Below are 17,101 nucleotides of genomic sequence, written 5' to 3' on the forward strand. Positions count from 1 at the left end.
CAGCCATTAGGAGAACTTCTTTTGTTGGTATAATTTAATTTATATTTTATTTTCAATTCAAAGTATTACTTATTTTGTATCATTAATTTTAGATGCTTGACAAAATTATAAATTGCTTGAACACAGAATGCATACGAGACTATTGGAATTCATCAAAAAACTTGTTGGAAGGTCTTCCAAAGCAAAAATTGTCTGACTTAAAGCAATTCTTTCAAAAGGTCAGAAATGATTTGTATACATTTTCCAGACAAGGGGATGTTAATTATCATGAAATACGACGTTTATTTGGTAAGTTTTATTTTTTAAGTTATATTTTTTTGCGTCGTTTGGGTATGAAAATTTAGTTTCTGAAAAGAAAGGAGATTAGTAAATGCTCATTATTGCAAATGGTATGATCCCACTAAATGATTTTTTTTACTGATAAGTATAATTTCAATCGCACACACACTCTTATTTCATTTATTTATTTATTGGTTCCGTTCTTTTGGATGTAGTAAATTACTGATGAGTACATAATCTAGTACATTTCAAATACAATTAATAAAACAAATAAATTACCTAAAACTAATTCTTTTTCGGTAATTCCACGCAAGTTGATCACCAATATGCACAAAATTAAAGTTAAAATATACGAAATTTAATGATGTGATTTAAATACTTTTGTATTATATTTTAATAATTTCATATTAGTTTAATTTTTTTTTGTCCTATTGTCACACCCGTTACAAAAATATGTCACACCCGTTAAATTTTTTAATTGTTAATAAAACCATATTATTTTTATTAATCCCCTTACTGGCAACGTAATCAAATCTCCTTTCAAATCTCCAGTCACCGAAGTAGACTGAAGTGATTTTCTAACCTCACACCCGTTACATCTTATCTTAAGAGTTTGAGACATTAAAAGGCAGGTTAATAATGTAATTTTAAACATATACTAACAACAATAAGGTGGTTCAAGCTATTAAATAAAAAAAGTGAATAGTAGTGTTTCGATTCAAATTTGTCACTTGTTCGAATAAAGTATTCACCATGAGATTCAATGGTAACATATTTACTTTAATTCGTTAGGTATATCTCCGATTTAACTCCTGTGACTTGGTTCAGCTTCAGCTTTGAGCCCTCCATATTATACTCTCTACTATTTTAAGTCTGGGCAATTTACAAATAATCGCACGTTGAGAAAAATAGTGTCACAACTCAAAATGTGTCGATTTTGAATTAAGTCGATATTCGAGTTCAAGTTCTAAATTCGTACCAAATGGCGTGACTCTATTTGCAAAACTCGCCGCTTGCCGCTAGAGACAGGCCCGTAGCCAGAATTGAGTTTAAGGTAGGGCAACGGTCTTATCAGATAGGGCATTGGTAAATCGTTTACATTTTTTTTCTCAGTCATGTTCCTGAAATGGCCTAAATATCTTATTCTACACCCAAGTCAGTTGAAAATTGACAAAGCTAGGATTTTTGCAATTACTGAACAAAGGGAAAAAAAATGGGTATTCACTAGCCGGTGCAACAAAAAAGTGTTAAATTGCTAAATTTTATTTTTCTACTACTACAACTACAAATAAGACAAATTTTGCATCAATGTATTTTGTATATATACCAAAAGTACAAAAGTGTAAAAAATTGTAGTCTATAGGTATATTTGGTTGTTTTAGTGTAAGAAAATGTTACACTTTTGCAACGATACGAGACCACGTGCGATTTATTATAACGAATAAATCGCACGATTTTGTCAGCTATTCTCTTACTTACTAATGCTTTTCAATGTAAAAATCTTGCTGCAAACCATCAGCGAGTCCACAATAAGTGGTACTTTGACAATTCTGGGTCTAAGCGGAATTTCGCAAAAGTTTTTTGAAAGACAATTCAGTTTAGCATTTTCATGTGAATTATGAAAAATGAAATAAGGCCCCCCAAAATTAGTGTTGGGGTCTTATTTCATTGGGGCCTTATTTCATAATGAAATTATGCCTCAAAAACAAAATGAAATAAGGCTCCAAAAATGAAACAACACCCGAAAATTTGATGTTTTGTGTGTATTTTTTGGGGCCTTGTTTCGTTTTTCTATTGCGGCCCTATTTCCTGGCGCCGCTGAACTCGAATCCGAAGTCAAAATATTTAGGTACTTTTTTCGTTTTTGAAATATTAACGCTGTGCTGGAAAATGTAAATAAAGTCGTTTTTACTGTTTTTGAGTTTATGTTCTTATCTCTAATGTATCGGTTCCTTTAAAAAACGTTGTCTTTCCGATATTTTTTTTTAATGTCTGATCATTAAAGAGGAACATAACGCCTCTTTTATAAGTAGGATATTTTTAAAAGGACATTTTCAAAAGTAGGGCATTTTTGAAGGTAGAACGTTTTCATAAATAGGGCATTTTGGAAGGTAGTGCATTTTTGAGGCAGAGAATTTTTAAAGCTGGAGCATTTTGAAGCTACGGCATCTTTATAAGTTTGGCAATTTTAAAGCTAGAGCTTTTTTGAAGGTAGGGCATTTTTATAAGGGCAGCCTTTTGAAGTTAGGGCATTTTAAAAGCTAGAGCATTTTCTAAAGTAGGACATTTTCATAACTAGGAAATGCTTTAAGTTAGGGCATTTTTAAGGCAGGGAATTATTGAAGGTACGGCATTTTTATAAGAAGAGCATTTTGAAGGTAGGGCATTTTTGAAAGTAATCAATTTCTGATGGTAGGGCATTTTTAATATAGGTTATTTTCCAAGGTAGGGCTATTTTAAGGCATTTTAAATTTAAGGTAGGGTAATGAGCAGAAGTTTCGTTATCAAATTCATCTGTTTTATATGTCATTTAAGTTTTAGGATTTTCTTATTGTACTTCTCCTAAAAAATCGTTGTTTTTTAGTTGTGATGACACTATCTTTCTCAACGTGTGAAATTAATTTATTTAGAGTTGTTATGATTTTAAAAGTTATTTTTCTTTTAACTTTTACATATTTATAATTCAATGTTAATTTTTCTTTTCAGGTGAATCAGTTTAAGTTTTACTTGCAGCAATGAAGTATCAATATTTTTGTGTTATACCCTTTTATTTTTGTTATAATAAAAAAAAAAAACTTTTTTTTAAATATATTATTTGATTTTGAGTATATGCAAAGCCATGGAGGCCATATTTGCCCAATGTGTTATTCTATAAATAATTCTATCCTATGTACTTTTATAATTCAATAATAAAAACTACAAACAAGATTCATTTTAATTCAAATTTTGCATTAATTTAGCAAAAATGACACAGTTAAAAATTAAAATCTACTCTAATTTATGTTCACTCACTCCATAAAAAGGTTAACTCCAAAGAATACTCCCCAATGGAGTGCAGGAAAATGAAATTAATTAAAAGAATTCTTCTATGCAGTGGTTGTTTTTGCTATATTAAAAAAAATATATGTAAATATCGTTGCCTACTTTAAGGCATTAATATAATTTGAATGAATCGGTTCTACCGAGGTAATTTATCCGATTTCTTTCTAATTTTTACCTGTCGCTAAGGCCGAATAACTTTTTTTGAGATAATGCGATGAAGCCGACGACGACGCAACCCAACGGTCGGAAAAAGTTATTTATTATAAAAAGGGTGACATTGACTAATTAGGGAATTTTTAATCCTTCATTAGAACTACTTCGGAAACCACTTTGTTGCAACAAATCAGTCAACTGTAATTGAACACTGTTTTACTATAAACGCTTCAAATTCTCACCGACTGACGACATCAGGAGCAATAATCAAATCAAGCTTACAAAAAATTGTTTTACAAAATTTTTATTTCAACATCACATTTTTCTCTCATACATATACATATATTGTTACTTAAAAAATTCTTAGCTTATAATAACTTTTCAAACTTAAATCTTAAATGTATATTTTTTTTTATAAAAAAAGTAAATACAAATATAAAAAATTCTTAAATTATGATGTGGTCTTAAAAGTATCACAAGCTTCAACGCGCGAATATATTTCATTTCAATGTTAGGCGCAATATTTTATAAAAAATAGTGTTCCACATCTAATACTTTTTTTTTCTAATCAACAAAGGCCTTTTTTTGAGCTATTAAGAAGATTTATTTCTAACTTTTTCATACAACTCATCGATCACTTCACTTTGTGAATTCTGATCAATTAATTTTTCAAGATAGATTGATTTTTTTCCTGATTTTTCAAAACACAATTCATGTAATTTTTTAAAAACCAAACAAAGTTGATTCCCTGATCCATAGAGTATTTTACACAAATTCGTTGGTACAAAAATATCACTTACAGCTAAAAAATGTTGTAAACGTTTTTTACAAAAACAAGTTCTATGAAAATCTCTTAAAATCACAGCTGCATTATTTCCTGCCATCGATAATAAATCAGCTAAATCATTTGCATTAAATTTTGAACCATAGAAATCATTTAGAACTTGGGTTCTTTTACCATCATTATCAAAGCAAATATTATGGAAATCTTTTAGAGCAGTACAACAATTCCCCTCGGAACCTTGTAATATATTACACAAATTACTTATCGTAAATCCATCTTTGGTATCATTTGCAAAGTGTTGTAAATAAATTTTTGTTGTATTTTGAATAAAACAAAATTTATGGAATTTTTCCAATCCATCTGCTGTAGCACTTAAAATGCTACACAAATCAACAGGTTCGAAACCAATTGTATAGAAATCATTGAGTAATTTTGTTGTATTGCCTTTTTCGTCAAAGCAAATACTGTGTAAATGTTTTAAAAGTAAGGCAGCACGAATTCCTGTTCGACATAAAATGCAAGATAAATTACTTGCTTTGAAACCGTTATTATAAAAGTCATTTAAAAGTTTTGTTTTTTCCCCGTTATCATTGTAGCAAACATTATGCAGATCTACAAAGGCTTCTTTAGCTTTGACTCCTGTTCCACTTAGAATACCAGACAAATTTTTCGTCGTAAAAGCTTCTTCTTCATTCTTTTCAGTTAGAAAATGATTTAAAAATTGGCTTTTTTTACCCTTGTCATCAAAAAAAGCACTATAAAGGTCTTTAAGAGCTTTTGTAGCACTTGATCCAGCACCAATTAAAATACTTGACACATTTGTCAAATTTATTCCATCATTTTCAAAAGATTTCAGGTATTTTGTTTTATTACCATTTTTATCAAAGAAAAGCTCATACAAATCGATAAAAGCTTTGCTAGCATTTGATCCAACACCATGTAGAATATTTGTGACATTAGCCAAATTGACGTTTTCTTTTTCAAAATTCATCAGATATTGTGTTTTGTAACCTTTTTCATCGAACCATAGACCATACAAGTCTTTAAAAGCTTTTGCAGCATTTAAACCGGATTTTGATAAAATACTCGACACATTTGATAGTGAAACAAAATTACAATCGAGAGTTTTTAGATATTTAGTTGGATTTCCTTGCTCATCAAACCAAAGCTCATATAAGCTTTTGAAAGCTTTTGCTGTATTTGAACCAGCTCCATTTAAAATACTCGAAATTTTATTGAGGTTTATCCCTTCTCTGTGCAAAGTAATGAGATACTTTGATTTCTTACCCTCTTCATCAAACCAAAGATAATAGAGATCTTGAAAAGCTTTTGCTGTACCAGCTCCAACGCCATGTAATATACTAGATATATTTGTTAGATTTATTCCTTCGTTTTCCAAAGCTTCAAGACATTTTGTCTTTTTACCCTCTTCATCAAACCAAAGATCGTATAATTCTTTAAAAGCTTTTGCAGCATTTAAACCTGCTCTATGCAAAATACTTGATACATTTGTCAAATTGATTCCCTTTTCTTCAAGATTTATCAAATATTTCGACTTATTTCCCTCGGCATCGAACCAAAGATTATACAAATCGATAAAAGCTTTTCGAGCATTGACTCCAGCTCCGCCTAAAATACTTGACATTGTTGTCAAATTGATTCCTTCATTTTCGAGAGCTTTTAGATATTTTGTTTTACTGCCATTTTGATCGAACCAAAGCTCATAGAGATCTTGAAAAGCTTTTGCGGCATAATTTTTCGCTCGACTTAAAATACCCGAAACATTACTCAAATTGATTCCTTCGTTTTCGAGAGTTTTCAAATATTTGGTTTTGCTACCATCGATTTCATTGAACCAAAGACAATAGAGTTCTTTAAATGAATTGGCAGCTTTAGGTCCAGCTCCGCTTAAAATACTTGACAAAGTTGCCAAATTCACGCCTTCTTTTTCAAGAGTTTTTAAATATTTTGTTTTGTTTCCCTCAGCATCGAACCAAAGATCATATAAATCTGTAAATGATCGTCCAGCAGCAAGTCCAGATTTGCTTAAAATACTTGACATATTTGGTAAATTGATACCTTCTCTTTCCAGAGTTGTCAGATATTGTGTTTTATGACCATTTTCATCAAACCATAAATCATACAATTGTTTATAAGCTTTTGCAGCATTAACACCTGCGCCACTTAAAATACTCGATACATTTGGTAGATTAATTTTATTTTCTTCCAAACTTGTCAAATATTTTGTTTTATTTCCTTGTTTATCAAACCAAAGATTATGTAAATCATCAAAAGCTTTTGGAGCACTGTTTCTTGATTTATCAAGAATGCTAGACATACTCGATAGATTGACATTGTTTCTTTTGATATTTTCAATATGATTACCTTCTTGGAGTATATTGAGAAATTTTTCAAAACCGGGTGTTCCTTCTTTGCCAACAATACTTTTAGCAAATTTGAAGACTTCAATGTTTTCTTTTTGATCGATGATAGCTGTAGATTTTTTCTTTTTTGATGATGATGATTGATTTTTAGTTGAAGATCGTTTCCTTTTCAAACCGCGACGCGGTTTTGGTTCCTTGGGTGGTTTGGTTTTCGCCTCTTCTATTGGTTTCGTACTTTGTTTTCTCTTTGTCATGTTGTTTAAGTCTTTTTTTTAATTTTTTTGATAAGGGCCTGAAATTTGAAAGGTTGAGTTCATAAGTAAAATAAGTAAAAAAAAAACGAAAGAGTAGAACTATACGAATTGCAGTAAATCTTAACGAATACTATGGAGAATACTACAATAAAACTAAGAGCAGGAGTGAGTCCACATTGAATTGGAAAACTTTCCTAGATTTATTAATTTGATCTTACATTATAAAGTAGGTACATACAAGTACAAGCCTCTAGTCGATTGGTCAGCAAGTTGTCAGCCTCTGTATACTAACAAAGTCTACTCTTGTAGACTTTGGGACTACGTTTTTAGACGAAAGAAACCCAGTGGCTTTAAAACCATTTGCGAGGGCAGTTTTATATTCATCAGAAACTATTTCGAGCTAATGACTTGCACATGCGATCTTCTTCTTGAGAAACTCGTTTAAGGCTCTAAGATAATCAGTCTTATCGAGGTAATCGAGTTCATTAATAATCTTTAATAATGAATTTTTGACAACAGTACAAGAAATAGTTTCGGATTTTCTTACCAAAAATTGACCTGATTTTATGCTTCATATCTTTCGTTTCCCTAGGAACATCTTGAACACAGTTTAAGTTAGGATCGGAAGTCATTTTGAGACTTCCTATGAACGGATACCTCGCAATTTACCTATCACGTCTATTACGATTGTCAACTATCAATAAGTTGATAAAAAATAAATTTCGATATCTTATTATCTAATTCGCAAAAAATTTGACACTAGAAATAATGGGCAGGTTCAGAAACGTTAGGGCCTAAATATTTAGGTAATTTCTCGCTCTCTGATTGGTCAACTGTCAAAAAAAAAATCCTTCCAATTTAGGTAATTTTATTGGAAAGCTGATTGGAAAGTTAGGCAAGAAAATTTTACCTAAACATTTAGGAAAGTTTTTTTTGTCAACATGACAGCTGATTGTTTTTAATTAATGAATTACGTTAGAAAAATTAAATCTATTTGTTTGAAAAACGAGTAAAAAGTGCTTTCTCGGTTATTATTAATATTATTTATTTAAAAAAGAATAGTTAAATTTGGTGTCTGCCCCATGCGATCTGTAAAAATCTTAAGTAAATTTCGATATTTGACAACAATGAAACTTCCAAACAAATTTAGTCAATTTGCCTTTATTTCCGTTCAGAAAATGACGTTGCCTAAATATCTAGTCCCTTATATTTCCTGAACGTGCCCAATTTAAAAAGAGATGTTTCTTGAGTATCTTTCCTAACAACTTTCCAATAATTTTCTAAATTGGAAGTATTTTTATTCGGCACGTTCAGGAAATATTAGGGACGTAGAGGCGAAATAGGAGTCCATTTTTTGTGTGGATGTCGTTAGCTTACGTCAAATAAGGAAAACATCCATTTTTCAGAAATGCCTTTTCCAGATTTGCAAGCAATTTTCCGATTTGCGTGGTTCATGCGAGAAATTTCTCGATGCGAGAGTTACAGAACGTAAGCATTGGCTTCTTTTCCACCCAAAAGAGAAACAACTACTACTCAGCCTTGCAACCCATCTCTTATGTTTTTCAACAGCAGGTAAAGAAAGTAGTTTTTCAAGAGCCCCCACACACTACAGACTTTCTATCGGCCGATTGTGTAGTCCAGTTGGGCTCCTACTGCTATCCAATATTTGGAGGAATAACTCAACTTAAATAGAATGTTTCCCAAACATTTTAAGTCCCAACCGTATATCCAACGAAGAACTTCTTAGGAAAACTGGTCAGATATCTATTGAATCTACTATTCGAGAGCTTAAACGCAACGACTGCACTGCAGGCTGCAGGTCAAGCAATGCAGTGGAATCCAATCACTCAAAAAGGCAGAAAAGTTGGAAGACTGAGATGCTCATGGTGGGGAACAATCGGGAAAGAGTCAGTGCAACGTGGAAGGAGCTTTTCAAGTCCATTGAACCCATAAGATGTTGCTTTATGCAAAGAAGTTTGTACATCGTTACTTGGTCTGGTTTATTACTCACAAAACTTTTTTAAGTCAGCTGGAGAGGACTTGGTCAGAAGCAAATCATTTATACATACTATTTGATTGGAGGGATGTGAAATTGTTACACGTTGAACGGCATGAATTCGATAAATTGTATTTTAATGAAACCTTCGTTGTGGTGAATTTATCCACTTGAGTGATTCATTTGCTAAAAGCCATAAAAAGCGTTAAATAAGACGAAAAGAAAATACAACTGTGTCATAGAGAAGATATTGGATTGATATCGATGAAGATTGAATGAGAAGCTTAAATGAAAAAACTATTCTGGTTTAACAGCGACATAGCTGCCAACAGGTAACTTTGTATAATCGAATAAACAACAAAATTATTCTGTGAGGAAATGTATTTTATTTTCTCTCTAGTTTCATTTGCATACATCATAGAACAACCAAAATGATACCAAAACGTGACGCTCAACTCATAGTATATTTCCACATCAAAAAGTCATTTTTGAAAAAAATGTCGCTTAATGAATTCTTACGGGAAGGTATCGACATGATACAATCGAGTTGTGGCAGTACCAAATTTTGTTCAATTGAGCTTTTTCTATTTAAAAACTTCGAGTGAACCAAATTAGATGATGCCAAATATATCAAGTTACGTGCTGGTGACCTTGGACAACATAAATCGCAGCGGCTGAAATGGCTATAGCAGACGAAGTCTATTGCTATTGACGCATCAGCTTGAACAGTCCAAACGAGGAACTTTAGACAGCTAACTAATGAAAAAATTTGCTTATTGCTTAAGATTAGGGCTGCCAGACGTCCCGATTTCGGCGGGACAGCCCCGACATTTGGACCATGTTCCGATATCTGTCCCCATATTCCGTTTTACGTTTATTTATCCATCTGCGTTTGAAAACTTTCGGGTAGATCATTATTTAAGTTTTAAGCGATCGGGAGCTAATGTTCAAATGCAATGAAAAGCAAACTCCCGAAACCTCAAATATAAGTATGAAAATGATTTTTGGCCGTTTGCTTTCACATAAGTGAATTTAACAATAAGTTATGAAGCTGGTGATTTGTGGTCAAAAGCGCTCGGCAACAAATATATTGCGAGAATTTTTAACTTGCTAGGAAAGTTTCATAGATAAAAAGTAAAATGATTTGAAAGTATGTACTTACGCAATAAAAATTAGAAAACTGCATTAAAATTATATTTTAAAACTCCCTCTTTTAAAAGGCTTCGTTCATTTGGGACTCGATAACTTCGTTTATTATGAGATCCATCAATAGACATTTTTTATTTTTATTTTTTTTAAAGAATGGAATTTTTAAGAAATCATATTTTTACATGAAATCCACAAAAATGTAGGGAATAAGTCATATATGCGTTCGTTGACGATCACACGACGTGACACTCTTGGGACAGATTGTGACGTCATTTTTACGTCAGAGAGTCAACGCATTGCCCGATTTCGTTGACCGTGTAATCATAGCTTAAGTTTGGAACTAGGCATGTAATTCTTTGTATTTTTTTAATTTTCAAATTCAAATATTTTTTTGCTGTCACGATTTGTCCCTACTTTTAAGACCTGTCGCCCCGACATTAATAACATTTTATATGGCAGCCCTACTTAAGATGCACTTGTTAATAGTGCTTTTTCACCGTGGAAAAAAACACATTTTTTTATTCAGTTAGGTAGATTTAATTTTATTTTTTTATTTTACATTACAGTAATTTGGACTTTAATTCAATTAAAAAAAAAAAAAAAAACATAAATTGCTGTCTAAATTTGGGCTTCTCTAGATAAAACAATAGTCTTCTTTATCCAGGAACATAATTCCTGGTTCGAAGACTATTGGTTTATATTTTGAGAAAGAAGAAACGAAAAACATCCTAATTTAAATAAATACAGTTTTTATATCATAAGAATTAGCTTAAAAAAATCAAGAAACAAAAACTCAAATTGAAATTATCTCCAAAAGCTCCTTGTTAGCAGAACTCCGTTTATTTTTTTTTTAAGGAAGGAAAAATACTGGGGAAGATAGAAACTGTAATTGAAAGTAAGGAAAAGGATTGAGTTTTTTTTTTAATTTCTACTTAAGTTCAAGATTCATTACCTTCCTGGGAATTTGCTTTTAAGACTTTGGTTTATACAATCGCCTGGGTTCTATAGAGTTAAGCCCAGCACAGGATATATCTTTAAGAAATTAATTAAAAGCTCGTCAGTAATTATGTTTGGAAAAATATGTATGTATAACAAAATTCTTTTAACAAATATGCAACTTGTGTTCTGAATAAAAATGTGTATGTAATGGACCCTATTAATGTGACACCTATATTAAATGAATTTATTTTAAAATTGATTAAAATAAATAAATTTACCTGATCAGTTTGTACTTTTGTTGATTCAAATGATATGCGTTGCAAATTTATTCATTTAATTATAAACAAAATATGTAACAAAAAATGCATTTGTTTCGTTTTCGATTAACATGCGTACAAGCAAGAGCAACAGTAAAAAACTTTTAAAACGTCAAAAAGCGAAGCAAAATTTAATGACATATTTCAGTGATACCAAATTTATGAAGATAATTTTCTTAAGGCGATTTTACATCGCTTATGTATTGTGCGTAATCGAACTGGGTGGAATAATTTTTTTGTATGTTTTTTTTTTCTCCGATGCTCAATGGGATTGCACAAAAAAACAATTTTTATATTAAATAAAATAGAAAGCAGAAAATTTTTTACAGTTTAACTCTTTTGATGGGCTGAAATCCGTGGAATGAAAGTATTTTTTTTTTCAAGTTATCGATAAATTCTATGAAAAAGTCAATGTTATCGATAAATTGTATGAAGAAAAATTTTTATTCAAGCCTGGTACGCTGCTCGCGCAAAATTTTAGCTCCCATACAAATTATCGAAAAATTTTATCTGAAGCCTGGTACGCTGCTCGCGCTAAATTTTAGCTCCCATATAAATTATCGAAAATTTTTAGCCGAGCTAAAATGAGTTCCATACAAATTATCGATAACTTGTATGGGAATTTTATCTCGGCTAAAATTTAGCGCGAGCAGCGTACCAGGCTTAAACTCTTACAAATATTTTTTAATTTGTTAAATAGAACATGGTAGAAAATAAAAACAAATAATAACAAATTCATAGAAGAGTCAAATATAAGCATTTTATACAATTTGAGGGTTTAATGCCTAGTACGCAGATCTCGCTAAATTTTAGCTCCGATACAAATTATCGAACAATTTTAGCTGAAGCCTGGTACACCGCTCGCGCTAAATTTTAGCTCCCATACAAATTATCGAAAATTTTTAGCCGAGATAAAATGGATCCCATACAAGTTATCGATAACTTGTATGGGAATTTTATCTCAGCTAAAATTTAGCGCGAGCAGCGTACCAGGCTTGAGCTTAAAATAATCCCATACAAATTGTCGATAACTTGCGTACCAGGCTTTATACATAATGTGACTATTTAAATACCCGACTAACAAATTTGCTCCTATAAAGCGTTACAGGTGTTAATGTAGCTCCTGTAAAGCTTTATAGAAGGGATAATGTTTGTTGGGTAGTCAATATAATGACTATTTTAAATAGTTATCCCGGTTTTAACTATTAAAAAAGTTATTTTTTCTCTGAGTGTTACTCATATACACATTATTTTAATTTATTAAAATGAGCAAGGGAGGTGGAAAATAATAACAAATTCTAGTAGAAGACTCAAATATAAGCATTTTATACAATGGGACGGGCCTAGGCCTAGGCAGTGGCGTAGATAGCTTTTTGCTAAGGGGGGGGGGATATATCTAGTTCGCAATTTTTTTTTTAAGTTTTAATAATGCTTCTTTGTATTGTTTTTATTCTCTTTAAATTGGAGAAAGTTCTTTCGGTAGTTGAAGTAGAAACCAGCAGTGTAGCTAATATCTTTAATAAAATATAAATACCAGGACAACTTTTTTCGGTGCAGCTTTCAAGCGCTTTCAATGAGTTCATAGAGGAAGTATTTTTCCTTCTGATCAAATATCTTTTCTGAGTTTTTAATTCTTCACACAGAGAAAAATATGACCAGGACCACCTAAATACCAACAGATTTCCTTATTGAACTGTTTTATGAAGAAACCTTATTAATATCAACAATTAATAAGGTTTTTCCATAGAGATTTCTTATTATTTTCATGTACAAAATCTTTCAAAATTTTTTGTAAAAATTTCATATTTTTTCCAACTTGGCACTAGAACAAAAATTGTGACCAATAATTTCTATAGTAAGTTGGAATAGGTGATCCCGTACATGATCGTATTTTTTTTTATTATAAAAACAAAACCGACTTCCATGGATCAAAACTGGGTTTTATGGTTTTTCTAATAGTACTGAACAGGCACCAGCTTTTCAATACCTACTTAAAGAATTATCAAAATTGGTTCACTCGGTAAAAAGTTATGAGGTGACAAACACAAAAAAAAAGTACAGACGAATTGAATAACTCCTCCTTTTTGGAAGTCGGTAAAACAATTAGGAAATCCCGATTTTTTCCTTCTTGGATGAAAACTATAAGGAAATCTTATTGTTTTTGTTCTATTTTATGTGGTCTAGTTTTTGGTAAAACTCAACAGTTTCATTAAATTTTTTAGCTGCTTTGTCTATTTCAGACGAAGAATCCTTAGAAAGAACCGGAAACCCTTCTAGTGTGTTTTCATGGTTTGTACATTTTTCTCCAAGGCCCATTACATAGAAATCGAGAAAAAGATTGAAAACAGTAACACGAAAATATTCTTTACTGTACTTTGAACCGAAGGGTTCGAACGATTCTTTTGTCGCTTCACTATTCTCTTATGTTTAACTCCTATGTCAAGGATTTCAGCTAATTTTTCCCATATACAAAAAACTTTCGAAAATGAGTCGTCTTCTGCCCGTTTAATTTTTAGTTGATCCCTTAAATCTTTAGCGAGCTCCATTGCTTGGACCAAGTCTAAATTCACTTTTTGAAACACCGACTTAATGGCAACGAAAGTTGGTAAACTATATTTATAACCTTTAAGCTAATCAAGAACTCGAAATCCATAGCGTTTTTTTTCAAAGTGCGCTTCTTCAACTTATTTATTCATGATTGTTTATACTGCACAATTATCGATCCCAATGGGGGGGATATATCCCCCTGATCCCCCCCATTATCTACGCCACTGGGCCTAGGCTTAAAACCTGTTACGCATCCGAGCTAAATTTTTGCTCCCATACAAATTTATCGAAGAAAAAATTGAGCTGACCTAAAATTTATCTGAACATCTTATGTGTAATTTGTATGGGAGCTAAAATTTAGCTCGGATTTGCGTACCAGGGGCCCAATTCTGCAAGAGCCCGACAAACAATTTTGGTTTTATAAAGATTTACAGATGCAATTGTTGCTTCTGTAAAGCATTATAGAAGCAAAATTGTTAGTAGGGAGTAGGGAACAAACGTGTAAATTGCCTTTAAAACAAGGCAGAGAAAAACTCACTCTTGCGGAATTGGACTGGGCCCCAGGCTATATTCGTTAAAAGTTCATGGATCGATAACATATCGATATCACCGTTCTGCTTCACAAAGGCCAAATCCGAATGTAAAATTAAAAATTAAAATCATTGGGCTATAATAATACTCACAGCTATTTCATAATGGAAAGCCAATTTCTTATGGAATAGAATTGGTTTTAAAATATGGCTTTAAACATTGATGCCCAATCCAGCGTCCCTTAACTTGATCAATATTGAGTTTAAAAAAATCGCCAAAACTGTAAACGTTGATGAAAAATTTTCAAAATTTGTAATTGTCTTGAGCACTAAAAATAGTGCACGAAAAAATATTTTTAATTTTTTACAAGTTTGTTTACCTACCATAAAAAAAAGGTCAATATCATGAAAATAGCGAAATTGACGGTTACTTTAAACTCGGTAAACACTGTCTTAAAAATTAAAAAAATACTTTTTCATGCATTTTTTTTATTGCTGATCACATTTACAAATTAAAAAAATTTTCAATCAACGTTTACAGTTTAACCGATTTTGTTAAAGTAAAAACATTGAAAATTAATTTGACACGGGTAAATATATAATGATAGAGATTTGAAACTTTTGGAAATATTTTTTTGTTTATTTAGAAATTTTTGAGTTCGTCTCCGTATGCATTTTAAATTTCAACCTTGTTCAAAATAAGGAACGCCCATTGCCCATGTCTTTTTTCGAGTAACGCAAAATCTAATGACTTGAGCTTCTAATACCTATTATATCTACATGAAAATTAATTTTATGACGTAACGACATTGATAATCTTTATTCTTATTTTATCCGTCCACTAATCATTTTTAATTCCTAGAATAATAACATTCCAATATTAAGCTTATACCTGAGTAGTCTTATAATTTCTTAAATCAATATTAACATATGGGGAATCCTTTTCTCTTTACCATCCCTAAACCTAATGGGTTGACTTGACAGAAATCATTAATCTACCTGCGATCTAGTAGATCATTTGATTATATTTTTGAGTATTTAAGCAGGAGGCAAAGGTTGATCTTCCATTAGTAAACAAGAGACCATGCTATATTAAAGAAGTTTCTCGAAAATAAATTAAATTACACAATATTGAATAAGAACTTTATTTTTTGAACTTCTAAAAATGGTCCCAGAATATGCCGAATTTGTTGTTATTCATATGATCTATGGAAGCACCCGAGAAAAACCTCTAATGATGACTCGAAGGCGCGACAAGCCAAGTAGTAGTTTATCACAAGTTAAAGATTGGGTAAGTTTAACCAAAAACCAAAATATAACATCCCTGGATTTTAATTTTAACTCTTTTTTTTTCTAATTTTAGTATCGACGAACTTTTACAAAAGAAGTAAATGCCTTAAACCAAACAGATTGGCCAATACGATTAAGCATTCGAGAATGGCGAATATTTTCCGGCGACAAGAATCTTTTCACTTTGGACAATCTGCTTTTTGAACAAATTTTCATCATTCTCGGAGTCGATGCATGGCATTGGATATTTTTTAAAAAGGACAGAGGACATGTAAGATTGGAAGGAAGTGCAGTGATACCTTTCTCATATTGTGGATGTTGTGTATTTAATCAATATCCAAGGATATTGGATGCTATAAAGGCTTCAAGAAAAAAGAAAAGCTTAACTGTAGAGGGGATCTTACAATGTTCATAGATCAATATTGACAATAAAATTTAAGAATTATTTAGCAAACAAGTTTGTTTTCATTTTGGCACCTCGTAGTAGAATTTTCTAATTTTATCCTTCCCTGGAATTTGGAACGTTGAGCGCCACTTTGAACATTATAAATTACCTATTTAAGCCTGGTACGCTGCTCGCGCTAAATTTTAGCCGAGATAAAATTCCCATACAAGTTATCGATAATTTGTATGGGATCCATTTTAGCTCAGATAAAATTTTTCGATAATTTGTATGGGAGCTAAAATTTAGCGCGAGCAGCGTACCAGGCTTTAGAAAAGGGATTTGCAATTAAAGCCTGGTACGCTGCTCGCGCTAAAATTTAGCTGAGATAAAATTCCCATACAAGTTATCGATAACTTGTATAGGATCCATTTTATCTCGGCTAAAAATTTTCGATAATTTGTATGGGAGCTAAAATTTAGCGCGAGCAGCGTACCAGGCTTAAGTAAAAATACTTACACTGCCTGGTACGCAGCTCGAGATAAATTTTAGCTCCCATACAAACTATCGAAAAATTTTAACCGAGCTAAAATAGATCCAATACAAATTATCGATAACTTGTATGGGAATTTTATCTCGGCTAAAATTTAGCTCGAACTGCGTACCAGGCTCCAACGACAAAAATCGCAGCCGTAAGCGTTTTTGTAAAATAAAAATTCTGTCTGCAATGCTTTTTTCATTAGTAGTCGTTAGTTTGGGAGAGCATTCAATCTTAAATTTCAGTTCGACAAATAGAACCTAGAATTTCACAAATTTAAAAACATGTTCCAATTAACAGTGAAACATCAGAAGTTTTGATTTTTTTTTTATCAAAATAAAAAAAAAATCTACATAAATTAATCGATGAATGAATTGAATTGAATGAAAAGCTTTAACTACATACACCACTTTTTGAAAAAGTACAAAAGTAAAAATATTTTTTTTCTGGCTAGCGCAATTGTTTTGTGAGAAAGAGCATACAAATTGTTTTTTAGGCCAACAAATAAGCTTTTTGC

The 17,101-nt window shown here is 31.6% G+C and overlaps 2 protein-coding genes and 1 long non-coding RNA gene across 3 annotated transcripts in view; 2 read left to right on the top strand and 1 right to left on the bottom strand.

Annotated features, from left to right (window-relative positions):
• Positions 1-3,014, top strand: part of LOC129906784 (cyclic GMP-AMP synthase-like protein) — a 33,460-nt gene extending 30,446 nt beyond the window's left edge. Inside the window, exons 4-5 of the mRNA XM_055982704.1 lie at positions 93-288; positions 2,986-3,014. Coding sequence (XP_055838679.1) covers positions 93-288; positions 2,986-2,999 — 210 coding nt within the window. The 3' untranslated portion in view covers positions 3,000-3,014. The remainder of the gene's footprint in view (positions 1-92; positions 289-2,985) is intronic.
• A 7,842-nt stretch (positions 3,015-10,856) lies between these two features.
• On the bottom strand, positions 10,857-11,363 carry LOC129906798 (uncharacterized). The gene is made up of 3 exons (XR_008770848.1): positions 11,259-11,363; positions 10,994-11,073; positions 10,857-10,924 (listed from the first exon to the last, which is right to left on the bottom strand). It is a non-coding gene; the product is annotated as an uncharacterized LOC129906798 (long non-coding RNA).
• Positions 11,364-15,243: 3,880 nt separating this feature from the next.
• Positions 15,244-16,110, top strand: LOC129906792 (uncharacterized). The gene is made up of 2 exons (XM_055982718.1): positions 15,244-15,665; positions 15,738-16,110. Exons 1-2 carry the CDS (start codon positions 15,540-15,542, stop codon positions 16,077-16,079), a joined length of 468 nt encoding a protein of 155 aa, XP_055838693.1. The 5' UTR covers positions 15,244-15,539; the 3' UTR covers positions 16,080-16,110.
• The last annotated feature ends 991 nt before the right edge of the window (positions 16,111-17,101 follow it).

Source organism: Episyrphus balteatus, chromosome 1 (genome assembly GCF_945859705.1).
Source record: "Episyrphus balteatus chromosome 1, idEpiBalt1.1, whole genome shotgun sequence".
Classification (NCBI taxonomy): Eukaryota; Metazoa; Arthropoda; class Insecta; order Diptera; family Syrphidae; genus Episyrphus; species Episyrphus balteatus.